Source organism: Falco biarmicus, chromosome 4 (genome assembly GCF_023638135.1).
Source record: "Falco biarmicus isolate bFalBia1 chromosome 4, bFalBia1.pri, whole genome shotgun sequence".
NCBI classification, from domain to species: Eukaryota; Metazoa; Chordata; class Aves; order Falconiformes; family Falconidae; genus Falco; species Falco biarmicus.
Genome location: NC_079291.1, coordinates 14,213,607 through 14,233,092, shown reverse-complemented (window position 1 = coordinate 14,233,092; position 19,486 = coordinate 14,213,607). Strand labels below are relative to the sequence as shown.

The following is a 19,486-nucleotide window of genomic DNA, read 5'->3' as shown; positions in this document are numbered from 1 at the left end:
TAGTACATGCACTAAATGAGTAGCTCAAAAAATCGTTGCCAAGTTATGCTTAAAATTAAACACCCTAAAATTAAAAAGAAGATATATAAGAAATGCTGGTGATTTTAATTTTAGCGCACGCTTTAAACAAACAAAAAAACCCAACCCAAAACCAAAACAGTGTTACACTTGCAAGTTCTCTTGGTGAGCACGAAAGCAATATATTTGTAAGGAAAACAGACAGAGATGCTCTAGTTTTGTAATTATATGAGCTGGAGGGAAATCACAAGTTATCCTATGACACGTGCTGGTATTGCAAGAACAGACTGCACCATCTCCAGTTTGGTTCAAAGCACATTAACTGTGGATAGCACTGAGCAAGGATGCAAATAGGGAACCAGTTGGGCAGGAATTTTTCAAGATTTGTAAGGTTCACACCATTCTCCTGCTTCTGTTCCCACTGTCAGGGGCAAAAATGTTGTCAGTGAGACTCAATGAATAGCACGTGGCAGAAAAGTAACAAACAGGATGAGCAGCTGCCCATGTTCTGATCTGGAGGTTTATCTGTCCAGGGACTTTCAGAACCATGGAACTGGCTGTGTGAAGTGGGTAGTGTGAAGTTATAACTTTGCCTCTAGGGAGAATGAAACTAAGTCTAATTAAAGTCTCTTAAATCCAGAATGTGAGGGCTCAGATTCGTGGAGGAGAGACTAAAGGATGTGGAGATCCGTTGCATCAGGGACTTTGCCCATGGGCATGCCTCTACCCTGCTACAGTTAATGTAGCTCTCCCAGCACTGTATCACCTTGCATTACACCAAGGGCCAAACTAGCTTGAATTAGGGGCAATTACCATGGGTCTGCTGGCAGGCAGCTATCTGCCATGCTGGAGTAACTTGTGCCAGAATCCAGAAGCTACGCGCATGCTTTCACACCTGTGCTTTCCTTAGATGGTGCCCTGGGGTCCAGCTGACAGCTGCTCCCCCCCCTCTCTTTTTCTAGCCAGAAGTTCAGGAGGTGAGAGGGGCCACATGCCGTACAGAGGTATCATTGTATACAAACCCACACCTGTTTCAGGAAGAGTTTCAGGATTACAAGTAATTATTAAAGCTATAAAGACACATTCATGGGGATTTTGCGGTTGAGTGTGAAGCACCTTGGGCTCCTTGGCCTTGGAAGGGGATGCTGGAGCATGATGCCACGTGACAGCTGAGCCCAACCCAAAACCTAGCCTGAATCACTGTTTTCTTCATAATTGAACTGAGCCTGAACTGCAATTTGGAAATTTTCTTGAACTGTGAGTTGAACGAGCATCGGTCACAGCTGAACACCATCCAGCATTTAAGCAAAACCCCAAGGTGCTTGGACTTCCTGCAGAGAGGGGAATTTAAATCACTGTAATTTGCATGCCAGCTTGCCAGGAAGAAGACATAAGATGTGCGAGTTCATATATTTATTAACCACTTCTCACTGTCTTCCTCTTCAAAACCTTTCCTGCCAGACTCCTCTCGGTAGCTGTTGGCTAAGACATGTCACCAGCAGGGACTTCATGCAACTGCCTGCAGTCCTGCCCTGGGTCTCTCCAGCTTCTGCGGCAGGAATAGCTTGGTCTTTCCTCTTGAAGGTGGCACACTTTCATTTTGCTGTTGCTTGCAAAGCATCTGGTGTTGCAGGGCATCACACAGACCCTGTGATTCCAGCCCCCACTTGCAGCTTTGGTGGGCAGCCATGGGGAGCTGTGTCTGTGGGCCAGTTCGGAGCAGGCAGGACTAGACCTGGCTCCCCACTTCTGTCCCAGCCTCCCCAGGAGACACTGGTGGCTCCCCAGACAGACTCAGTTCTTGTCTGGGAATAGTTTTTTTTCCCCAGTGAAAGTGTTTTCCAGCAGGACACAGCTATACTGGGAGCAGTTTCTGATTTGCCCTGTGCTAGATGATGCACATGAACAGAAAAATGATCTTCCCTTTACTATTGAAAGATCTTGCCAGGAAAAAAAACCAAAGAAATAATAAAAAAAGAGAAGATTGCCATCTGTGTTTGAAACACCTGACCCATGTAAACCACAGAGAAAACAGCCTGTGACAGGTCTAGTTAGGCTGGGATCCTGGGAGCACACACCCACCTCAACCTACAAAAAGCCCAAAGCTTAATTGTGGGTGCAAAGAGCAAACACTGGGTACGACATCTGGGCTGACCCCCTGCGGCAACTGTCCTGGTGAGTCTCCTCCTCTGTTATTCATGTCTGTCTTTCCCACATGTAGCCTCCATAGAAAGGAAACCAAATTAAAAATTGACTTTTTTTCTTAATTTTTTTTTTTTAAAAAAAGCTCACTCGCCATTGACCTCACCCAGTAACAATGATCTTTTCGATTGCAGTTTACGGTAGGTCTGATGGCTGAAAGAAAATAACATAAAAAGCCCCCTGGGGATGCGCAGCTGTGCACCCTTTGAGCAGATGCTACAATGACATCTTGGAAACGGGTACTGGGGAGAAATCCGTAGCTCACTGCCTGCCTGCTGCTGGCCACAGCCACCTCTGGGTTGTATGTGGCAGGTCTCAGCCTTGATAGCCAGATTTTGCGCTGTTGTGATGGGGATGAGGCTCTGCTGGTTTGAGATTTCAGCTCGCTGAGGAGTCTCTGAGATCAGGAGTCACAGCAGGTGGAGCGCAGCAGGTCTGACATTGCTATGTAGCTGAGGATGAGTCACACGCTTAGTGCAGCAATTCCTGAAACCATGTTTTTCCCCCTAAAATCGGCAAAAAGGGATCAAATGAATTTTGATTAATAAGCACCCTCTCTGCACCTCCTGGGACATTCTGTTGCTTGTCAACTTTTAGCGTACTATGAAGTTCACCATAGGAAAAAATCAAGTGCTGGCTAGAACATCTGAAAGCTCATTGTATCTGAGCCCACATGATTGTTATTATTAATATAACCCGTAATAAGTGCAGTGGTAATGACAAAGCAAAACAAGGTGGCCACTGTGGTTAGCACGCTGCCTCTTCTGTGCTGTCAGTGAGGCCATGACACTTTGCTCCTCAGGCAGCAGGAATCCAGCTTGGCTTTTGGCTGTCCCTGTATTTAGGGTGATGTGCACGAGCCTGCCTGTGAGGAGGGGGCCGGGGTGGTGCAGCCTCGCTGCCTGCACCTGGCAGGGTTGGTCACCCCTCCAAGACCCTGCTGCACCCACTCTGCTTCCTGGGCTGGAGCCAGATGGGGAAGGGGACAGGGACAGGGACGAGGACAAGGAAAGCCCCTTGTGAGACTGTTGCTACCGGAGTTTGTTGTATTGAGCTGTGGCTGGGAGAGGCGCATTTTCTGCTTGTTTCAGCAGACCTGTCCAACATCATTTGTGTATGCATGGCTATAACTGGTCTTAATTTCTACACATTAGGACTTACATGTTGTTTGTCTGACTTATAAGCACTATATAGGGGGGTTCTTTCCGTCTGCTTGCATATTTTTACCAGTGTTAATTCTGTGCCATGCTGTAGCATTAGTATGCTTTGGCCATACACTTTCCTTGGTTGTCTGCTTTGAAAGGAAGTAAAAGAATAAAAATATAGTTTGACTTTTCTGCATCAGAAATTCAACTACTATGCACAGGGTATACGGGGCATCATTAAAAGCCAGATCTGAGTTTTTGTCTGTGCTTGAAACTCCAGGCACCAGCATAATTCTGCATACCTTGATGGAAAATTTAAAAACTAAGAACACATATTTATGACTGGTTTTATTTCTTCAATCTATTTTTAAGCAAAAACTCTGTGTTTAGACTCATATTCTTTTATTGCAAAGATCTCATGCTGCCTACTTTGCTCCTAAGTAACTCACATTCATTGAAGTTGCTTCATAAAGATAAAAAATGGAAGGATTAACCCCTAATTTGTGCTTTCTGAACACAATCATTTCTAAATAGACGAAAACAACTGCATTAAATTTTTTTTTACCAGATTCTGAAGCCCTGCAAATATTTGCTGCAAGTGTTCACTTCACACCAAGAACAGGCAAAGGGATCAAAAGCAGTTCGGGCCAGAGGGTGCCACAAACAGACATGGCTGCAAACACACTCACCAGCCCTAAACGTAGCTGCTTACAGCAAACTGGCTTTGCTGATGAACAGGGCTAACTCAGCACCGACATCCCGAGGAAAGATCTGTGCTAGCTGAAGAAAGGTCCCAGGTAGTGCCAACAGGACCCACCTCACGTTGTCCCCAGGCTTCATCCCCAGGCTCTAGCACAGGCAGGCTGGTGCAGAACATGTTGAATACTCAGGAGCATCTGACTTGTGTCGAGCGCACCAGGCTCAGCTACCTTTTGTGGTGGTAGACTGACTTGAAAAGCAGTCTGCAGCAGGAGAAACCTGTATTTTCAGGTTTACTGGGGCATAATGAACGGCTTTTCAGGCCAACATCAATGAAAATTGCACTTAAACTCACAGATAAGATGTGATAGTCAGACATTATCAGTTGCTACAGAAGATGCAAATATTTTGACACTGCAAACTACTACTAAAGGCAGGTATGTTTCCTTGTTAGTTGCTAGACAGCTTAAGAGATAGATTTCATTTATTCTCATGGATCTTTTGGAAGATACGGCGCTTTCACATTTTCACATTACTTTCTTTTTTAATGTGCGCACTGGGGATTCTACATCTTATTAAAAATGAGATCTCAATGACTCTAGTATGTCAAAGGCCTCAATCAGCATGGTGCTATAGAGAAGCCAAAGACCTAATACAGGCTAAATTTGTAAAATGCAAACAGCTAAATAATTCAAACCAACGACATTAATTTCTGTATAGTTTGTTTGTCTCCCAGCCAGACTGGTTTCAAAGGGTTGAGGTGTTTTATTAAAATAAGAACAATAAGAAGAAAACAGTTCTACTTCAAAGCTGTTTCAAATCAGTTGGGTTTCCCCCATCTTTCCTCTTCAGGTTACAGAGCTGCCTCCAAGACTGAGTAAAAATCTGGCTGAAGATGGCAGTTGCAAGCATAGTGAGTATACAGCTATGCTGTTGTGTACATCTCTGTTTTTCTTTCCCCTCTCTTTGCCTCCATCAGTTTTCTGCCTCTCTTGAGCCAATGATGCTATCCTACCATAGCAGTAACACAGAGCCTTCTTCCCCACCTCTTTTCAAAGTGGGGATTTTGCATTTTACTGGGTATTTGAAGCTGCCAAGCCAACAGTGTTTTGAATGATCTGACAGAAATAATGCTCTCACCACCTGCCATTTTAATAACTGAAGCTTGCTGGAGGTGGTGAGCTGCTGTTTTGTAAAGAAGTTGTTGCTCAGCAGGTCATTTTTATGTCTTTGCTGTGCCACACACTTCAAACAATCTGAAATGTGCTGTGTTTTGCTGGCAGCCTTTGTTCTTTCCCATCTAAAATAGAATATATTGGGGATCTTCAACTATATCTGGTGGAGAAGGGCAAATTTATTCTTTACTGAGCCACCTCTCAACACACATTTACTTGATGTCCCATTGCAGGTCACCCACCCTAGCAAGACCAGCCTGGATTACTACAGGAATGACAGCGCGGTGCTGTCCCTGTATGGAAACCCTGTGAACGACACAGACTTCATGTGCAACAAGAGGCAGGTCAGGCAGTTTGCTCGAGCCTTCCTGCCAGTGTTTTTCTGGCTCATCTTCTTGGTGGGCACAGTGGGAAACGCCTTGGTCATGCTCGTCTACTGCAAATACCGCTTCAGGAGGAGCATGATGGATCGGTACCTGGTGCATCTGGCCATTGCAGACCTGCTCCTCCTTTTCACCCTCCCTTTCTGGGCCAAGGCTGCCTCTGATGGCTGGATCTTCAAGAACTTCATGTGCAAACTTGTCAACAGTATGTATAAGATCAATTTCTATGGCTGCAGCTTGTTTCTAACCTGCATCAGCTTTGACAGGTACATCACTATTGTCCAGGCAACAAAAGCTAAAACTTTCAAGCGAAGGCAGCTCCTGCACAGCAAACTCATGTGCTTGGCTGTTTGGCTGATGTCCATGAGCCTGTGCATCCCAGAAATCATGTACAGCCAAAGCATGCGGGTAGGTGATGTAACAGTTTGCAAAATTACATACCCACCGAATGTCAGCATGACCTTCAGAGTTACTGTCCTGGCCTTGAAAGTCACAATCGGATTCTTCCTCCCGCTCCTAGTCATGGTTATTTGTTATGCCCTTATTATCAACACTCTCCTGCAAACCAAAAGATCCCAAAAGCAGAAGTCACTGAAGATTATCATCATGATCATCACTGCTTTCCTCCTCTCTCAGTTCCCATACAATATTGTTTTGCTGGTCAAAACCATCAGCACTTATGCCAGGGTGGTGTACAACTGCCAGGCCGCCAACCAGCTGGACATTGGGCTGCAGGTCACTCAGAGCATCGCCTTCCTCCACAGCTGCCTCAACCCCTTCCTCTACGTCTTTGCTGGCGAGCGATTCAGGACAGCACTGGGCAGGATGATGCAGAGCAGCAGCTGCTGGCGGAGCCGGGGCCAAGAGCAATGCTCCTCTGCCTGCAACAGCCAGGAGCACAGCTCAAACTGGTCCTTTGCCATGCTGGGGACACGGCGTGTGAGGAGCTCCCTTACCCTCAGCACCCACTTGACCTCCTCTGCTACGCCCCCTCCTTGCCAAGTCCTTTTGTAAGGTAGTTCCCCCACTTCTCCCCTCCAGAGGAGCACCAAACTCTTCGGAAACCATCTGTATACCCCAAAGACTGTCCCAGAGGAATGGGGAGCGCTGGGGGCTCCTTACATGCCCTGTCCTCACCGTGTGGGAGCCAGCTGGGGCTTGCTGGCTGAAAGGAAGGGAAACCTTCTGCACAGGGCAGCAAATGGAGCAGTACTTGCCGTACTGAGGACAAAAGCTATCTTTGTGGCAGCTGTAAATACCCAGCCCATCTGCAGCTCAGACCACAGCCTGAAACAACAAGCCTTGCAGGGAGGCAATAAAACCGGCAGCAACAGAGGCAGATGAAGCAGGATGAACCACCCATCCCGTCCGTAACACGCAGCAGGAGGGGGTTCAGCCTTCATTTGTGTTCCAGCCATGGTCTCCGACAGAGGCGGCCAGGCTTGGGAGCGCTGCCCGCTCCTACACCAGATGCCCCCGCCCCCATAAAAGAGAACAGCCTTTGGCTCCTGCACTGGTTTACAGCAGTAGGCAAATGCTGCTCTCTGTGCCCGTGCAGACGCAACTCTGGTTTGCTGTACAGGTGGCTCTTCTTGCAAAGCAAAGCCCATCGTTCATGTTCATAAAGTGCTCGTTGCAGAATTAGATCTATCTTTCTCCTGTGTTTTAGCTGTATACAATTTATTTGCTATGGCTCCTATTTTGATACTAGAAACAAATCACCTCACAATAAAAATTTGAGGGTGCCAGAGACACTGAGTTGTCTGTCCCGGGGATATTTGCCATATGGTGCAAAACTGTAATAAACCAGAATGCAAAAACCAAACCCATGATTCAACAGACTGCTGGTTGCACGCTGATTTCTTTGCTAACGGTGAGAAAATATATTTAGCTTGGGGACAGTAAGACAGAGAGTAATTAAGCATCAAGCCTAATGTGAATGAAATTTGAAGTGAGACTTCAGGTTGATGGAGGCAGCAGTTCCCAAAAGCAGTGTGCTGTAATGCGTCCCGCAACTTCTATAGGGCTTTCAGCGAGCCGGTGTTGGTGCCCAAGGCTGCAGGGCATCGCAGGGCTGTCCCCCCTCCCTCGTCCCCTCTCGGGGCCATGGCATCACCTGACCTGCCCAGCCGCAGCCTGCACCTCCCAGTCTTCAATCGCAAGGTGTAGTGCTCAGCAGATTTTGTTTTAAATAATCACGTTTAACCTGTTCTGCCTTCTGGCAATTATTTCTTGCAGGAAGAAAGTGTTTTCTTTGTGCATTAATCATTAAAGCATGTCAATAAACACAAGCTTTCTGCAAGGTTTGGCACTGCTTTTCTAGCCAATACAGTACATCTGAGCAGATGGTGTTCTATTTTCATATACTTCGATTAATGAATTTTTAATTTTTTTTTTACCTTCTCCTTAGGGAAGAAAATGGTGAAAGATTATGTATTTTTTCACTGTATGTGTAAGAAGGGTTTGGGGGAGCTTTTGCAATTTGTGTTGAGCTCAATGCAAACGGATGCTGAAATTCTGTTAAATAAAGGCACTGCCAGATACACTGAGGGGATGGACTGGTTGTTTCTTGCCCACATGTCCTTCCCAGGTTTGGCTCTGTACACGCAACCTGTTTCCAACGACAGGATTTACCTCTCCCAAAAAAGGCCAAAGGAAAACGTTGCTAACACGGTTTACTTCACATCTGTAACCCCTGGGGTGTGGGAGCCACGGCTGAGGACCCCGCTAGCGCCAGAGCGGGCTTAGGCTCCTGAGGCGAGGGGTGGGGTGCAGTTTTGGGAGGAAGGGCAGGTTTCTGAGGGCAGAAGGAGGGAGCATGCCGGGGGCAGGCGCTTCCCCACAGCAGCTGAGCTCCACGACACCTTCCCAGGGCTGGGGTGAGGGTGCTCCTACCCAGAGGGTCCTCCCGGCCCCAAAGGAGCCCTGGAGTCATGCAAACAAGCAAACAAGCATGCAAACTTCAGCTGCTGCTGACCCACGGGCCTGCCCGGAGGCCTCGAGCTCCCCTTCCCTGCACAGCATCCCGCCGGCCCCAAGAACTAGATTTTTGGGGACTTCTCAGAGAAGGTAAAAGCTTCTTCACTCGATGAAATGTGGTGGGAAATTTTCTTGCTTGGTTAGCAGGTGAAACTGTTGAGGGTGGTGAAACTGCGATGAACTTTCAGCAGTTTGGGGTGGTGGGGTTGTCCTCCGGTCACATCCCGCTCTGAGTCAGGCTGCTCACCGCAGGGAGCCGGGGGACCAGCCCCCTGGGGCAGATTTGCCCTCACCGGGCTGTCCCACCAGGGCTGCTGGCAGCCCAGCAGCTGCTGCTGGCTTCCCAGGTTGCTGGCACTTCCCAAACTTAGTATTGCCTCCCCTGCCCCATGGCCCCTCACATCCCCCGTGGGATGTTGCCTGAGCCTTACCCACAGCTCCAGCAGCATGTTCACCAAGCAGTTGCTGGAAGCCCTGGGAGAGGCCTGAGATCTACAGCTCCCCTACCCTCTCTTTAAGGCAATTTGTTCCCAGATGTTCCCAGTTTTGTGTTGCTGTCTCCTCTGCTGTCCCTTTTCTTTGAAGGAGCAGCTTGGCTTGCCTCTTCCCTAAGCACTCGCCCCCCCAGAGACCCTTCATTTTGGCTCCTAGTCCCCATCTGAGACTTCTGAGAGCCAGAAGCGTGCCAGGACCTGAGATTTTACCCAGGCAGGAACCAGACCAGACATGCCTGCTGGCCTAACATGCTCAAACTATGCAAAGGCTGGAAGCCCCACCACAGCAGGGACAGTAGCTTCAGGTTGTCATTGATCTGCTGTGATGAAGGGCTCAGAGGTAGCCACAACCACAGCGCAGGCAGTCACGTAGCCTTGCACTAGCCTGCTGGTGGTGCAAGGAGAGGAAGCTGGGAGAGCCGATGAGAAACTTTCACTCTCTGCAGGCAAACCCGCCTTCCTGCTGCCTGCTCCTGCCTGAGAGACGTGCTTTGTAGAAGTGCCTCTTCCAGAGAGCAGAAAAGCAACAGAAAGGTGTGAAAGAATCACACTTAGAGCTGTGAGCATCACTGAAGTGACAGTAGGCAAAGTCGACCAGGTGTTGATGCTCTGAAACCAGAACCATGGATCGGAGTTTGGTATGTGCAAACCCATCATTTCCAAGTATGGTCTGGATTGATTATCCATCATTTAACTGACCAGAGGCCTTAGTCTCAGTTCCCCCGAGTGCTGCCTGATTTTTTCAAGCCCTCCTGGGCCATATACATTTTAAAACCTTATATTTGGACTTCAAAGCATCCCTGTGACATTTCAAGGACTAATGGAGAGGATACCACTGTTTCATGGCAGCTTCACATGGCACCCACAGTAGAATGTCATACCGGATGTGCCAAGGCCAATTCTTGGGGCACAGGCCAAGAAACAGGTGGGTTAAGAGCCGACATAAGGCAGCGCCAGGGCAGGGAGAGCCTTGCCCCTGGCATCAAGGAAGGGAGGAGGTATTGTCCAGTACGACAAAAGATGGATTACTGGAGATGTACACAAAGGCTTTCAACAGCTACAGCCTCTCCTGCAGAGCTGTTGTACAGCAAGGTACAGTCACTTACATGTGCATCAGGTATATGTAAAACTCAGTCTTTGCAGGTCCTTTGTACTCCAGGTTAGGCTTTGTTGGATACTCTGTCCTAGAGAGAAGCCCCTGAGCGTGGTGTGGTGGCTGGTGCTCCTGCTGGAGCACAGGGACAGGAAGCATCGCAGCCTCCACCTCAGCAGCCTCCACCTCAGCAGGAAACTCCTGTGAGGAAACAGAAATAACTGAAGAAAGCAGCAATGACTGGTCATGACAGGGCTTGCTGTCCTCCTGACCCCATTCAGATGGCCCCAGTAGCTCAGAGGAGCCCACCCGCTTACCACGTGCCCTGGGGCTGGGACTACAGATGCAAACGCATTAGCGACAGGTGAACAGTGCCTGCGCCTCACACATCTTGCCCTCCCACAGCCATGCAACGTAATGCGGGCAAACAGACCCGTCCGGGACCGGAGGGAAGCCAGACGGGAGCCCTAAGCTGAAGAGCAGCGCTGCTCAGGGGCATGGACAACAGTGAGTGTGTAATTGCTGTCCTTGAGGGTGCTTTGTTTTTACCTTGACGGGGAAGCAAAGGCAGATGAAGGTGTTTCTCAGCCATGGGGCTGTGCCCTTGCTGAGGCAGGCTCAGCTGCTCCAAGCCACCAGGACATGGTGATACTTCCTCTAGCTTGGGGACTGACTCACTTAATACTTATTTAATGATCTCTGCTGTTGCTCTGTTGTACTGTACAGACGCAGCCTTTCTCCACCAGCATGACAAACTATTTTCCATTTTCCTTATCTTGTAAAATTTTTTTCTGCTTAGAAGTAGATCAATCATCTGACTTACATTCCAAACAAAGCTATCTCCGCAAGGCAGACAAGGGACACACATTCTCAATGATAGAGAATTTTATTTTTTTAATTCCTGAGGTTAAAAAAAGAAAAAAAAAAAGCATCAAGAAACATTCCAGTACACAACCGTCTACATCTCTGTAACTGTACAGAAGCTGGTATACATAAATCTCTTTTTCCCCTATCTGGAGCATGAAGTTTGATGTGAACTGGGTTTGCAATTCTTTGGCAGTTAAGACCAAAAGATGTTTCTTAACAAGTTATAATCTCAGTGACTGAGCATAATTAAAACTATAGTGCAATTTCAATTTTAAGAAAGGAGTGAAGTCAGGCTTTTGTAGCTTTGCTATTTTGTAACATGGTACACTCTTGTGCAATACATCTCTGATTTTTCATAAAGCAACATTGAATAATGCTGAGTAAAGGAACACTGTCATTTTCTTAAAGCAACTACTACATTCCTTCCTTCACATAAACTTCTGCATAACTAAAAAGACTACATTCCATTGCTCCAGCGCCCAGGAAAAACACCCAGTTGCTTATGCTGACCACAATGTATATACTCTCTTTGTCCCCTGAGTGTGACATCCCCTGCAATTAATTTCATGATCAATTTAAAATATTTCTTTTCTCTTAATTGCATTCCTGAGGATAATACAAGGCCCAACTCAACTAGCCACCTGAGCACCTGTAAATAGATTTATCAGCACCCCTGGCACAGCTCACATGAACAAGTGCTTTATGAATGGAGGTATAAGGTGCTTGAAAGAAATAATCGCTTTCACAAACCTATATTTGTGCTAAGTCCTTTATTGGGTTTCCATGGCTCCAGTAATAAACTGTCCGGGACATTCAAACAAAAGGTCAGTACTAATGACAGGTTCTTTACTGTCTTCTCTGCATGGCCTCTGAGGTGGAAAAGATTCCCCCTTCTAGCTGACATGAGGGGATTCCTGTTCTTGAATAGCTGCTTTAAACAGTTGTGCTCCTGTCCACTTGTTGTACCTTATTCACCTTTTGAAACTTTTTCTCCTTCTTAAATGCTCTCCTCTGTTAGAAGCAAATCTTTTCTTTTCATCTTTAAACTACAGGTTCTGGGTCCCACTCTTAGCCCTCTTTCAAAAAGCAAAATAAGCCATAAAACTACTCTCATGGGGCAGGAAAATGTGAAGAAAAGGTACCGCAAAGACTCAAATGCTAAATAAAAATAATTCAGTGTTTTTATTCCCCTCCTCCCAAGCATATGCCTCAGTCAGCCTCAACACTGTCTACATAAAAGATTTGCAGGGAAACATCTGGCTTACTAGATGGAGCCAATTACTTTAAGGGTTACATAAACAGTGGCTAAAAAAATGTTTGCCACAGGATGAAAAACATGTTAAGAACTGGGATGCAAAGAGGAGATCAAGAGGTAAGTCTGTCAAATAATTCTGAATGGAAATATTTCAAATACCTTTGAGGAGAGATGTATTTTCGCCTAAGATACTTGACAATGTCCCTTTACCTTACATTTGGCATTTTAAGAAAGATATCCTAGTAAGATTAGTATTCTAACTAAAACAACAGAAAAACGCATTTAAAAACCATACCTAAAAGCTTAAAGGAAAACTGCAGCAGACTTCAGTAACAGCTCAGTGAAATTGCATAGCGTATGGTACACAGTACTCCATTTTTAAGCAATAAATAATCTCTTTTTGCCTAATTAAATATAAAACATAGCTTCAACACTGAAATATGCCATAATTCATGAAGTGATCTGTGCGCCGTTTATTGCCTGTTTATTGCCCTCTTCAGTCTCTTGTCCATCTCAGTTTTCATGCACACAGCCAGGTAAGGGTTTAACTGCATTTCAGCCTGTTCCCTCAGGAGGGGAGTAAACCAGCTTGCACCTTCCACTGACCCCTCTGCCTGGCAGAGGCTGCGGAGCACACCACCAACATGAGAAGAGGTGTCTGAAGGGAAGGGAAAGGGAAAAGCTATTGATGAGCCAGACACCTAAAATCTAGGTGCTCCATGAAACGTAATCATTCTTTTACGATCTTTTTCAAGCTCACTGTATTTTATACATTGTTAACAACTGGAATGAGTGATTAGCAACCTCTAGCTTTATCTGCAGTATTCTTTTCTTTTGTATGATCAGAAATTTCCCCCTACCTCAGCTGCTGCCACGTAAATGTCCAACACTTGTCTTGTGATGCCCATCTTTCAACCAACCAGCTTTTCCATGTAGGAGATCCCTTATGAGTAATGGATTTGACCAGCAACACATAGACACCAGCTGGACGCTCCTGACTTCATTCCCTAGCTGAGCTGATCCTTCCAATTCCCTGCCCTTGTTTTTACATTTACAAATTTGCTGCCCCTTTCCTCTCTCCTAAATCACTTGCTTCAGCTTGTGCTTGCCCTTTTTCCTTCTTTCCTCTCATGTTTTATTTTCTGACTCCCACCACAACCCCTGTATAGCAGCTACAGCTGCCACCAAGAATCTACAGGGTTCCTGGCAGGCTGTGCTGTTCTTCTACCAAACGCTGCACAAAAACCTTCCACGTCTGAGGTTTCCTTGGGAGAACAAGAACTTTAAGAAATCAGACACACCTGAAATGGTGAGGAGGGCTGGCTCGGGAGAAAGAGCTTTTCTCCTTTCTCCTGCTAAGTGTTTTGCCTTTCCCTCAGAAGACAGGATTTTAAACCAGAAAAATCTGCTTTCAGATATTTTGACAAGAAGTTAAATTCTATATAGAAAGCAGATGGTTTGTATGGAAATTCTGTATGAATGAGAACCCAGTCTTCCCTTAAAAGGTAGTGTTTACAGCCAGCTTTGTCCCCAAATCCAAGATGGAAAGTTAGCAGCTGGCTAGGGCAACTGCAAGGGTTAGGAAAGGGACAGAATACACTAACACCGGGTGGAGAGCTCATCAAGGCTGGATATGCATTTGGGTTTGGATGGACATTTTGAAAGCAATTCAAACTTTATTGCTATCTTCCACATGATCTGGAGAGACTGTTGACCTCCTTAGAAACTGTGCTTTCCTGTAAATGATGATGACTAAGGTGCTAAAGCAGGAAAAAGGAATGCTCCTCTTCCTAATATCACACAGTGAGCAGTACTTTATTCCATAAATGATACTCCTGATTCTGCCACTGGTACTCTCCACAACAGCTGGTTTCACTGGACCAGCCTGCAGAGTACAGTGAGCAAAAGTGAAAGGAGTTGCTGCTTCATGTTGTATTATTTTGTCACTGGTATTCAGTACCACAGCATTTGTAAAAGCCAGTTAAGACTTACCAAATCTTAGCCCAAATTGTTAAAAACCCTGTGTTTGTTGTTTATAAAACTTGGAAAAGATAAAAAATTCTAGATGGATTACGATATATGCCTGTGAAGATTGAAGTATTGCATAATTGTTGTTCTGACTGTAAAAGCAGTACAGCAGAACAGAAATGGTTATGTTTACTCAGTGAAGAGGTCAACAAAAATATGCATTTTTCTTTACATTTCCTTTTGAAGGATATTTTTTTGGAAGAAAAGTAATCCAATTTCCAGTAGAGAATTTCAGTTTGCATTTAGACACCCCCACACTTATTTTTCTCCCCGCTGAAAAAGATTTGGTTATTATTGACCTGTTAAATCAAACAACATGGCTTTTCAGCAATCTGTACACAGTACAGAATCATTAGTGTTCCTAAAAAGGCTTCCATTTTTTAGTGTATACATGTTCTCTAAGTGCATTGTAAGTATTGCATAGTTTCAAAGTCTTCAAACACAGTGGTAATCATAATGCTTACATGTACAGAAGTAATAGCATTTCTTAAAAATGTAATTTAAAATAACACAGTATAGTCAAGGCTATGGAAAATCGCTTCCATCATAGATGACAGGTCGCTCGACAGCCAAATGATAAAACACTCTTTTTGAGATAAACCTGTCAAGAAAAAAAAAGAGAGCAAGATGATCACTTTAGCTGAAGCCAACTGGACAAGAAGCCTTAAAAGTATATTCAGTCTTTCAGTTCATACTCAAGCAAAAAATTGTTGTTAAAAAGTATGCCTGTGCAAGGGCTGTCAGGTTTGTTGTTAATAAGATGACAATTCTGACTAAACTGTCTTGGAAAGAGTCACAGATTACTTGCTTACTTCTGTTTACCTTCCCAGAGGTTGAAACAGAAAAGTGGAATTCTCCTATGAAGGAAGAAAAAAAACCACCAACAAGCAAAGGTCAGGCTGAAGATCTTCTGGCCAGCCGGGACCAATTTCTCATACTTCCTTCTGAATGGCAGAATACTGGTACATCCGTAAATACAAGCCCATTTCACCTTTTGCACCCAGCTAGGACTTACCTAGAGAACGTGTTGTCAAATATCAGCGTGTAGATTCCAGAGTTTCTGACTTTCACCTGTCCTCTGACAGTTTCCTTATGAGAATTGCAGCGGGTCATAGGAATAAGAACCTGAAATTCAATACAATCAAAATGAAACTATTTGCCCTATAAATTGTCATTTGTCTTGAGAAAAATACTTAACTTGAGCCATCTTGAAACTCCCAAAGTGCATATGTGCCTGCAAAACCATTTACTTTTACTGATTAGCATTAAAAATTCACCCAAACAAAAATCCCACAGCGAGACAACTGTTTTCCTTTGATAACTTCTTTACAGCATTAAGCTATGGCTATAAATCGGCGCTTGAGAGATAGAATCAAATCCTGATCTTTTTAGTGTTAATCTAAGCAAGTTTACTAACATCAGCAATGCTACATTAAATCTATACAAATATATCCAAGAGCAGGATTTAGCTAAATGTGTCTTTTAATATATGCTTTTATACTCCCTATATTATAAAAAAAGCTTTCTCAGCAAATCTTAATTGTTTATCTAACCTTACAGCAAAAGTGTGTGTAACCACCTATCTTGCTGTAAAACCCTAGCAGAGACAGTAGTCAGAACAGCAGCTGATGTAGATCAAGGATGACCCTATAAAATCCAAAGTTTTATCGAATAGATATATCAAGAGGAAAGCAACTTTTACTTTTCATTCAGCTTTCAGATTCAGAAAAAAAGGAGATTCTACATGGAATTAGTAAACATGGAGTGAATTAACTCATGCTGCATAAATGTCTTACTCTCACAGTGAAATCACAGCCTTAGAGTTCCCCCTACCGCCGAGTTGAACACTGCCTTGTCTTCATTAAAACACTGCAGTTAGCTGAGTAACACAGATTTACTTAATCCATAATCCTCATGAAATATGGACAAAGCATATAAAAACTGGTACCTTGGGCACTGGCAAAGCAATTTTGCATGCCATCAAGGCATTTAAATATATGCTTTGCTGTAAGAAATGCAGGTAACCCAATCAATTTATCTGTCTTCTTGTGACCTCTGCTCAAGAGCCTGGCAAGATCAGCCCTAAGCACCCCACAAATGAAGTAATATTGAGGAGGGAAAAAAGAAGAATTTTGCAGTCTTGGACTTCTATTTTTGCTTAATAATAGTGGCTGAATTTCAGGTGTGACCAACAGAAGCTACAGTGGTCTTCAACTCAACTTTTGCAGGCAACATCAAATAATTAAACACATAACTCTGCCTTCAGCAGAAGTGTGGCTTAATCGGAGAAGCAAGTCCTTAATGCAATAGCAACTGGCACTCATGTTGAGACCTCCTAGCCACACCTGCTGATTCCTCCAGGTGGCTGACTGTAGTGTACTACAGTCTCTAAGGTACTAAGGAAACAAAGGTCTTACTTTGCATTGATCCAGTGGTGTGTCTTCTGATTCTTGGTAGACAACGCTGAAAGATATACTTTTAGGGTCTGATGAAAAGATCCAGCTAATTGTCAGTCCCATCTCTGTAACAGTGATGGGAATGATACTGTAGGTGCTGGATTTAATGAACAGCTCTCTGTTACTTTCCCCAAAATTTAAGATCTCTTCCACTGTAAGGGGTAATTTGATCCTGTGAGAGAAAATACAATTACTTGAAGACATCCGATCTAATTACTCAAGACAGAAACAATAATCAATGCTTTTTATTTTCCATCTATTTGAGGCAGACTCCACAGCAACTTTGGGACAGGTCCACAAGGTACAGGAAAATTCAGCCTTGGACGAATGCAAGAACTACAGAAAAGATGACTGATATCAAGCACTCTCTCTGCTCTGGTAAATGTGTATATTATTCACTTACTTATTTCATTTTGACTAGAAAAATGTAGTGCTTGAATAAAACTTTTTAGAGTTACTAGATAAAAGTAGTCTACTGCCCTCTACTGTTCTTTTGAAATAAAAATTTACGCAAAGAATAGTGACCTGATTTATTCACCTTTCTAGATATCATTCGTAAAGGAAATAGGGATCAGGCGTACAGATGGGACAAAGGGATGGAATGTGAACAGCAGCTCTGTCTAGATCCTCTGAAGCACCTAGTGCTACAGCTTGGTCTGTTTTACCCAAGCAAGCTGCATAAAAGCTGATTCAAAGTACTTCCAATTAAAAAGGAAGTTCTTAGCACCATGATCCTGAGTCCTGCAGCATTATATTATCCTACCTCATTCTGATATCTATTTCAGACTGCAAACAGTGAGGCCCTTAAACAGGAGAATGCTGCCTGCTTCCTTCAAGAGAAACCTCTTAATTTCCAAGAAGCGTGGAACTCACCTACATTACCCTAATTAAAACTAATCTAACATATCATTCTTTTAGCCAAACAAATCGTTTCCCAATCAATGAGCTCACAGTAAATCACAGCACCGTGATTTGTCTGTCAGCAGCTATCAAAACCCAGCACATTTACCAGAAGATATCACACAGTCACCATGATGATTTACTGTTCTAGAGTAAGGAGGAGTTCAGTTTCCAGCCATGACTACACAGGGATCGTGGCTGATTTATTATGGTAACCATTGTTACCTCCTCTCCGGCCAGAGAGGAAGCTCCATATAAAGTTTCGCTTACCTTGTTACTTTTTCTGTTTAACTGAAGTAACTGCTGGGGTGTCTCAGGTAATCTTTGATTTTAATAAACTAATGCTCACTCTTCATTTTGCCCTACAACCCAGCTATGATTTTAGTTACTGCTTCATTTACCTGGTTCTCCAAACAGCAGCAACAAGGTTGAAACATGGACTAATTTATCTCCCTGCAGTCAAAAGTTTAAAACATTCCCCATAAATAAGCCAAAATTTCTAAGCTAGGATTAAGGGGAGAGTGAGATAAGGGGAATGTCTCTAAGTCATGGGCATTTTCATGTTAGATTCCCTTCTTGGCTGTGCAAGTGAGATGCTGTATCACTACTGCACATGGACTATTGATTTCAGAGCAGGATACATGGAGAGAATTGTGTGCACACAGTTCACAGAAGCTGAGCAGAGGCTCAGCTGAACATCTTATGCTATGGCATACATCAACCAGAGCAGGCAAGACAGTTTCTGTAAGGCCACCAATAAATAATAGCTACATGCTCCAAAAGGCCATGAATTCCATCCCTGTGACAAAGGTCCAACTAGCACCACACTCCTTGACTTGCCCTTGCAGTTTCTTCCAGAGACTACCAGAACTACACAGCCTTCTCTCTAAGCCCCCTTCCTGTTCACAGCATCTCCTGCAGTAAGAATAAGAAGGAAGGTTTTTTGATGTGATGCGGACCCAGATTTTTCTTTCTTATTCCCCACCTGCACTAAAGTTTTTCAGGACTGAAGACAGAGGGCCTGGCTCATTGCTGCTGCTCTGTGTAGTTGAGCTATACTCTCTGCTCCTCCTCAAACCAAATTCTACTGTGGGACATAAGTGATCAGCTCTTCCAAGAGTCTGCAAGGCTTGTGCTCAAATAGCTGATATCTGAGCTCAGACTTTATTCTTTCAGCCTGGGAGTAATAAAACTGTTCCACTTACATGACTTCTCCTGACTTCAACAAGCATATCTCAGCATCTTGAGCAACTTGCCACTCTTCCGACTCATCAAATGTTGAAGAATTACACGTGCTGTTTCTAGGACAAGGAAAAAGAGAAAAGTCATGATTAACTACTAGTATGTGGTCAAATACCACCTGCATGCTGATGCCTCCCTAAAACAGAAACGTTTTGATAGTCATCACGCTAAATTCTAGAATTCTTATTTTACACCTTCTAGTGACAAAACTGTCTGGGTGAAACTGCAGCCCCATTCTGCTAACCACTGTGCACAAATGTAAAACTGTTCCTATCCCGGTTTCATGAGCTAAGAGGAATACAGACATCCAGAACTTTTCTCTACGGTTTTAAGATAAATCCCCTACTGAGACGCTGCCAGGTTTTAAAGACTCCCTGGCAGGTGGAATTCTTTAAGGAGGGCAGACACGAGCAAAACAGTCTGAACTTGTTCTTGAAAGAAAGCTTGTGCAGGGATATCACGTGGATTTAATCTGTGAGGTGTTTTACAAAGAGATTATCCAGTTCCTTACCGTGACAACGATACACAAAACATATTTTATCACTATAGA

General features: G+C 44.4%; 2 protein-coding genes across 6 annotated transcripts in view; one reads left to right on the top strand and one right to left on the bottom strand.

Moving 5' to 3' along the window:
- Window positions 1–1,087: 1,087 nt before the first annotated feature.
- CCR9 (C-C motif chemokine receptor 9) lies at window positions 1,088–8,171 on the top strand. The gene is made up of 3 exons (XM_056338253.1): window positions 1,088–2,193; window positions 4,917–4,977; window positions 5,473–8,171. Exons 2-3 carry the CDS (start codon window positions 4,960–4,962, stop codon window positions 6,634–6,636), a joined length of 1,182 nt encoding a protein of 393 aa, XP_056194228.1. The 5' UTR covers window positions 1,088–2,193; window positions 4,917–4,959; the 3' UTR covers window positions 6,637–8,171.
- Window positions 8,172–11,055: 2,884 nt separating this feature from the next.
- The window catches only part of FYCO1 (FYVE and coiled-coil domain autophagy adaptor 1), a 51,439-nt gene continuing 43,008 nt past the window's right edge, over window positions 11,056–19,486 (bottom strand). For all 5 annotated transcript variants that reach the window (XM_056336939.1, XM_056336943.1, XM_056336944.1 and 2 more), the window contains exons 15-18: window positions 18,900–18,995; window positions 16,756–16,966; window positions 15,354–15,463; window positions 11,056–14,939 (exon numbers count right to left, since the gene is read on the bottom strand). In XM_056336939.1, the coding sequence (XP_056192914.1) occupies window positions 14,864–14,939; window positions 15,354–15,463; window positions 16,756–16,966; window positions 18,900–18,995 (493 nt within the window). In that variant the 3' untranslated portion in view covers window positions 11,056–14,863. The remainder of the gene's footprint in view (window positions 14,940–15,353; window positions 15,464–16,755; window positions 16,967–18,899; window positions 18,996–19,486) is intronic.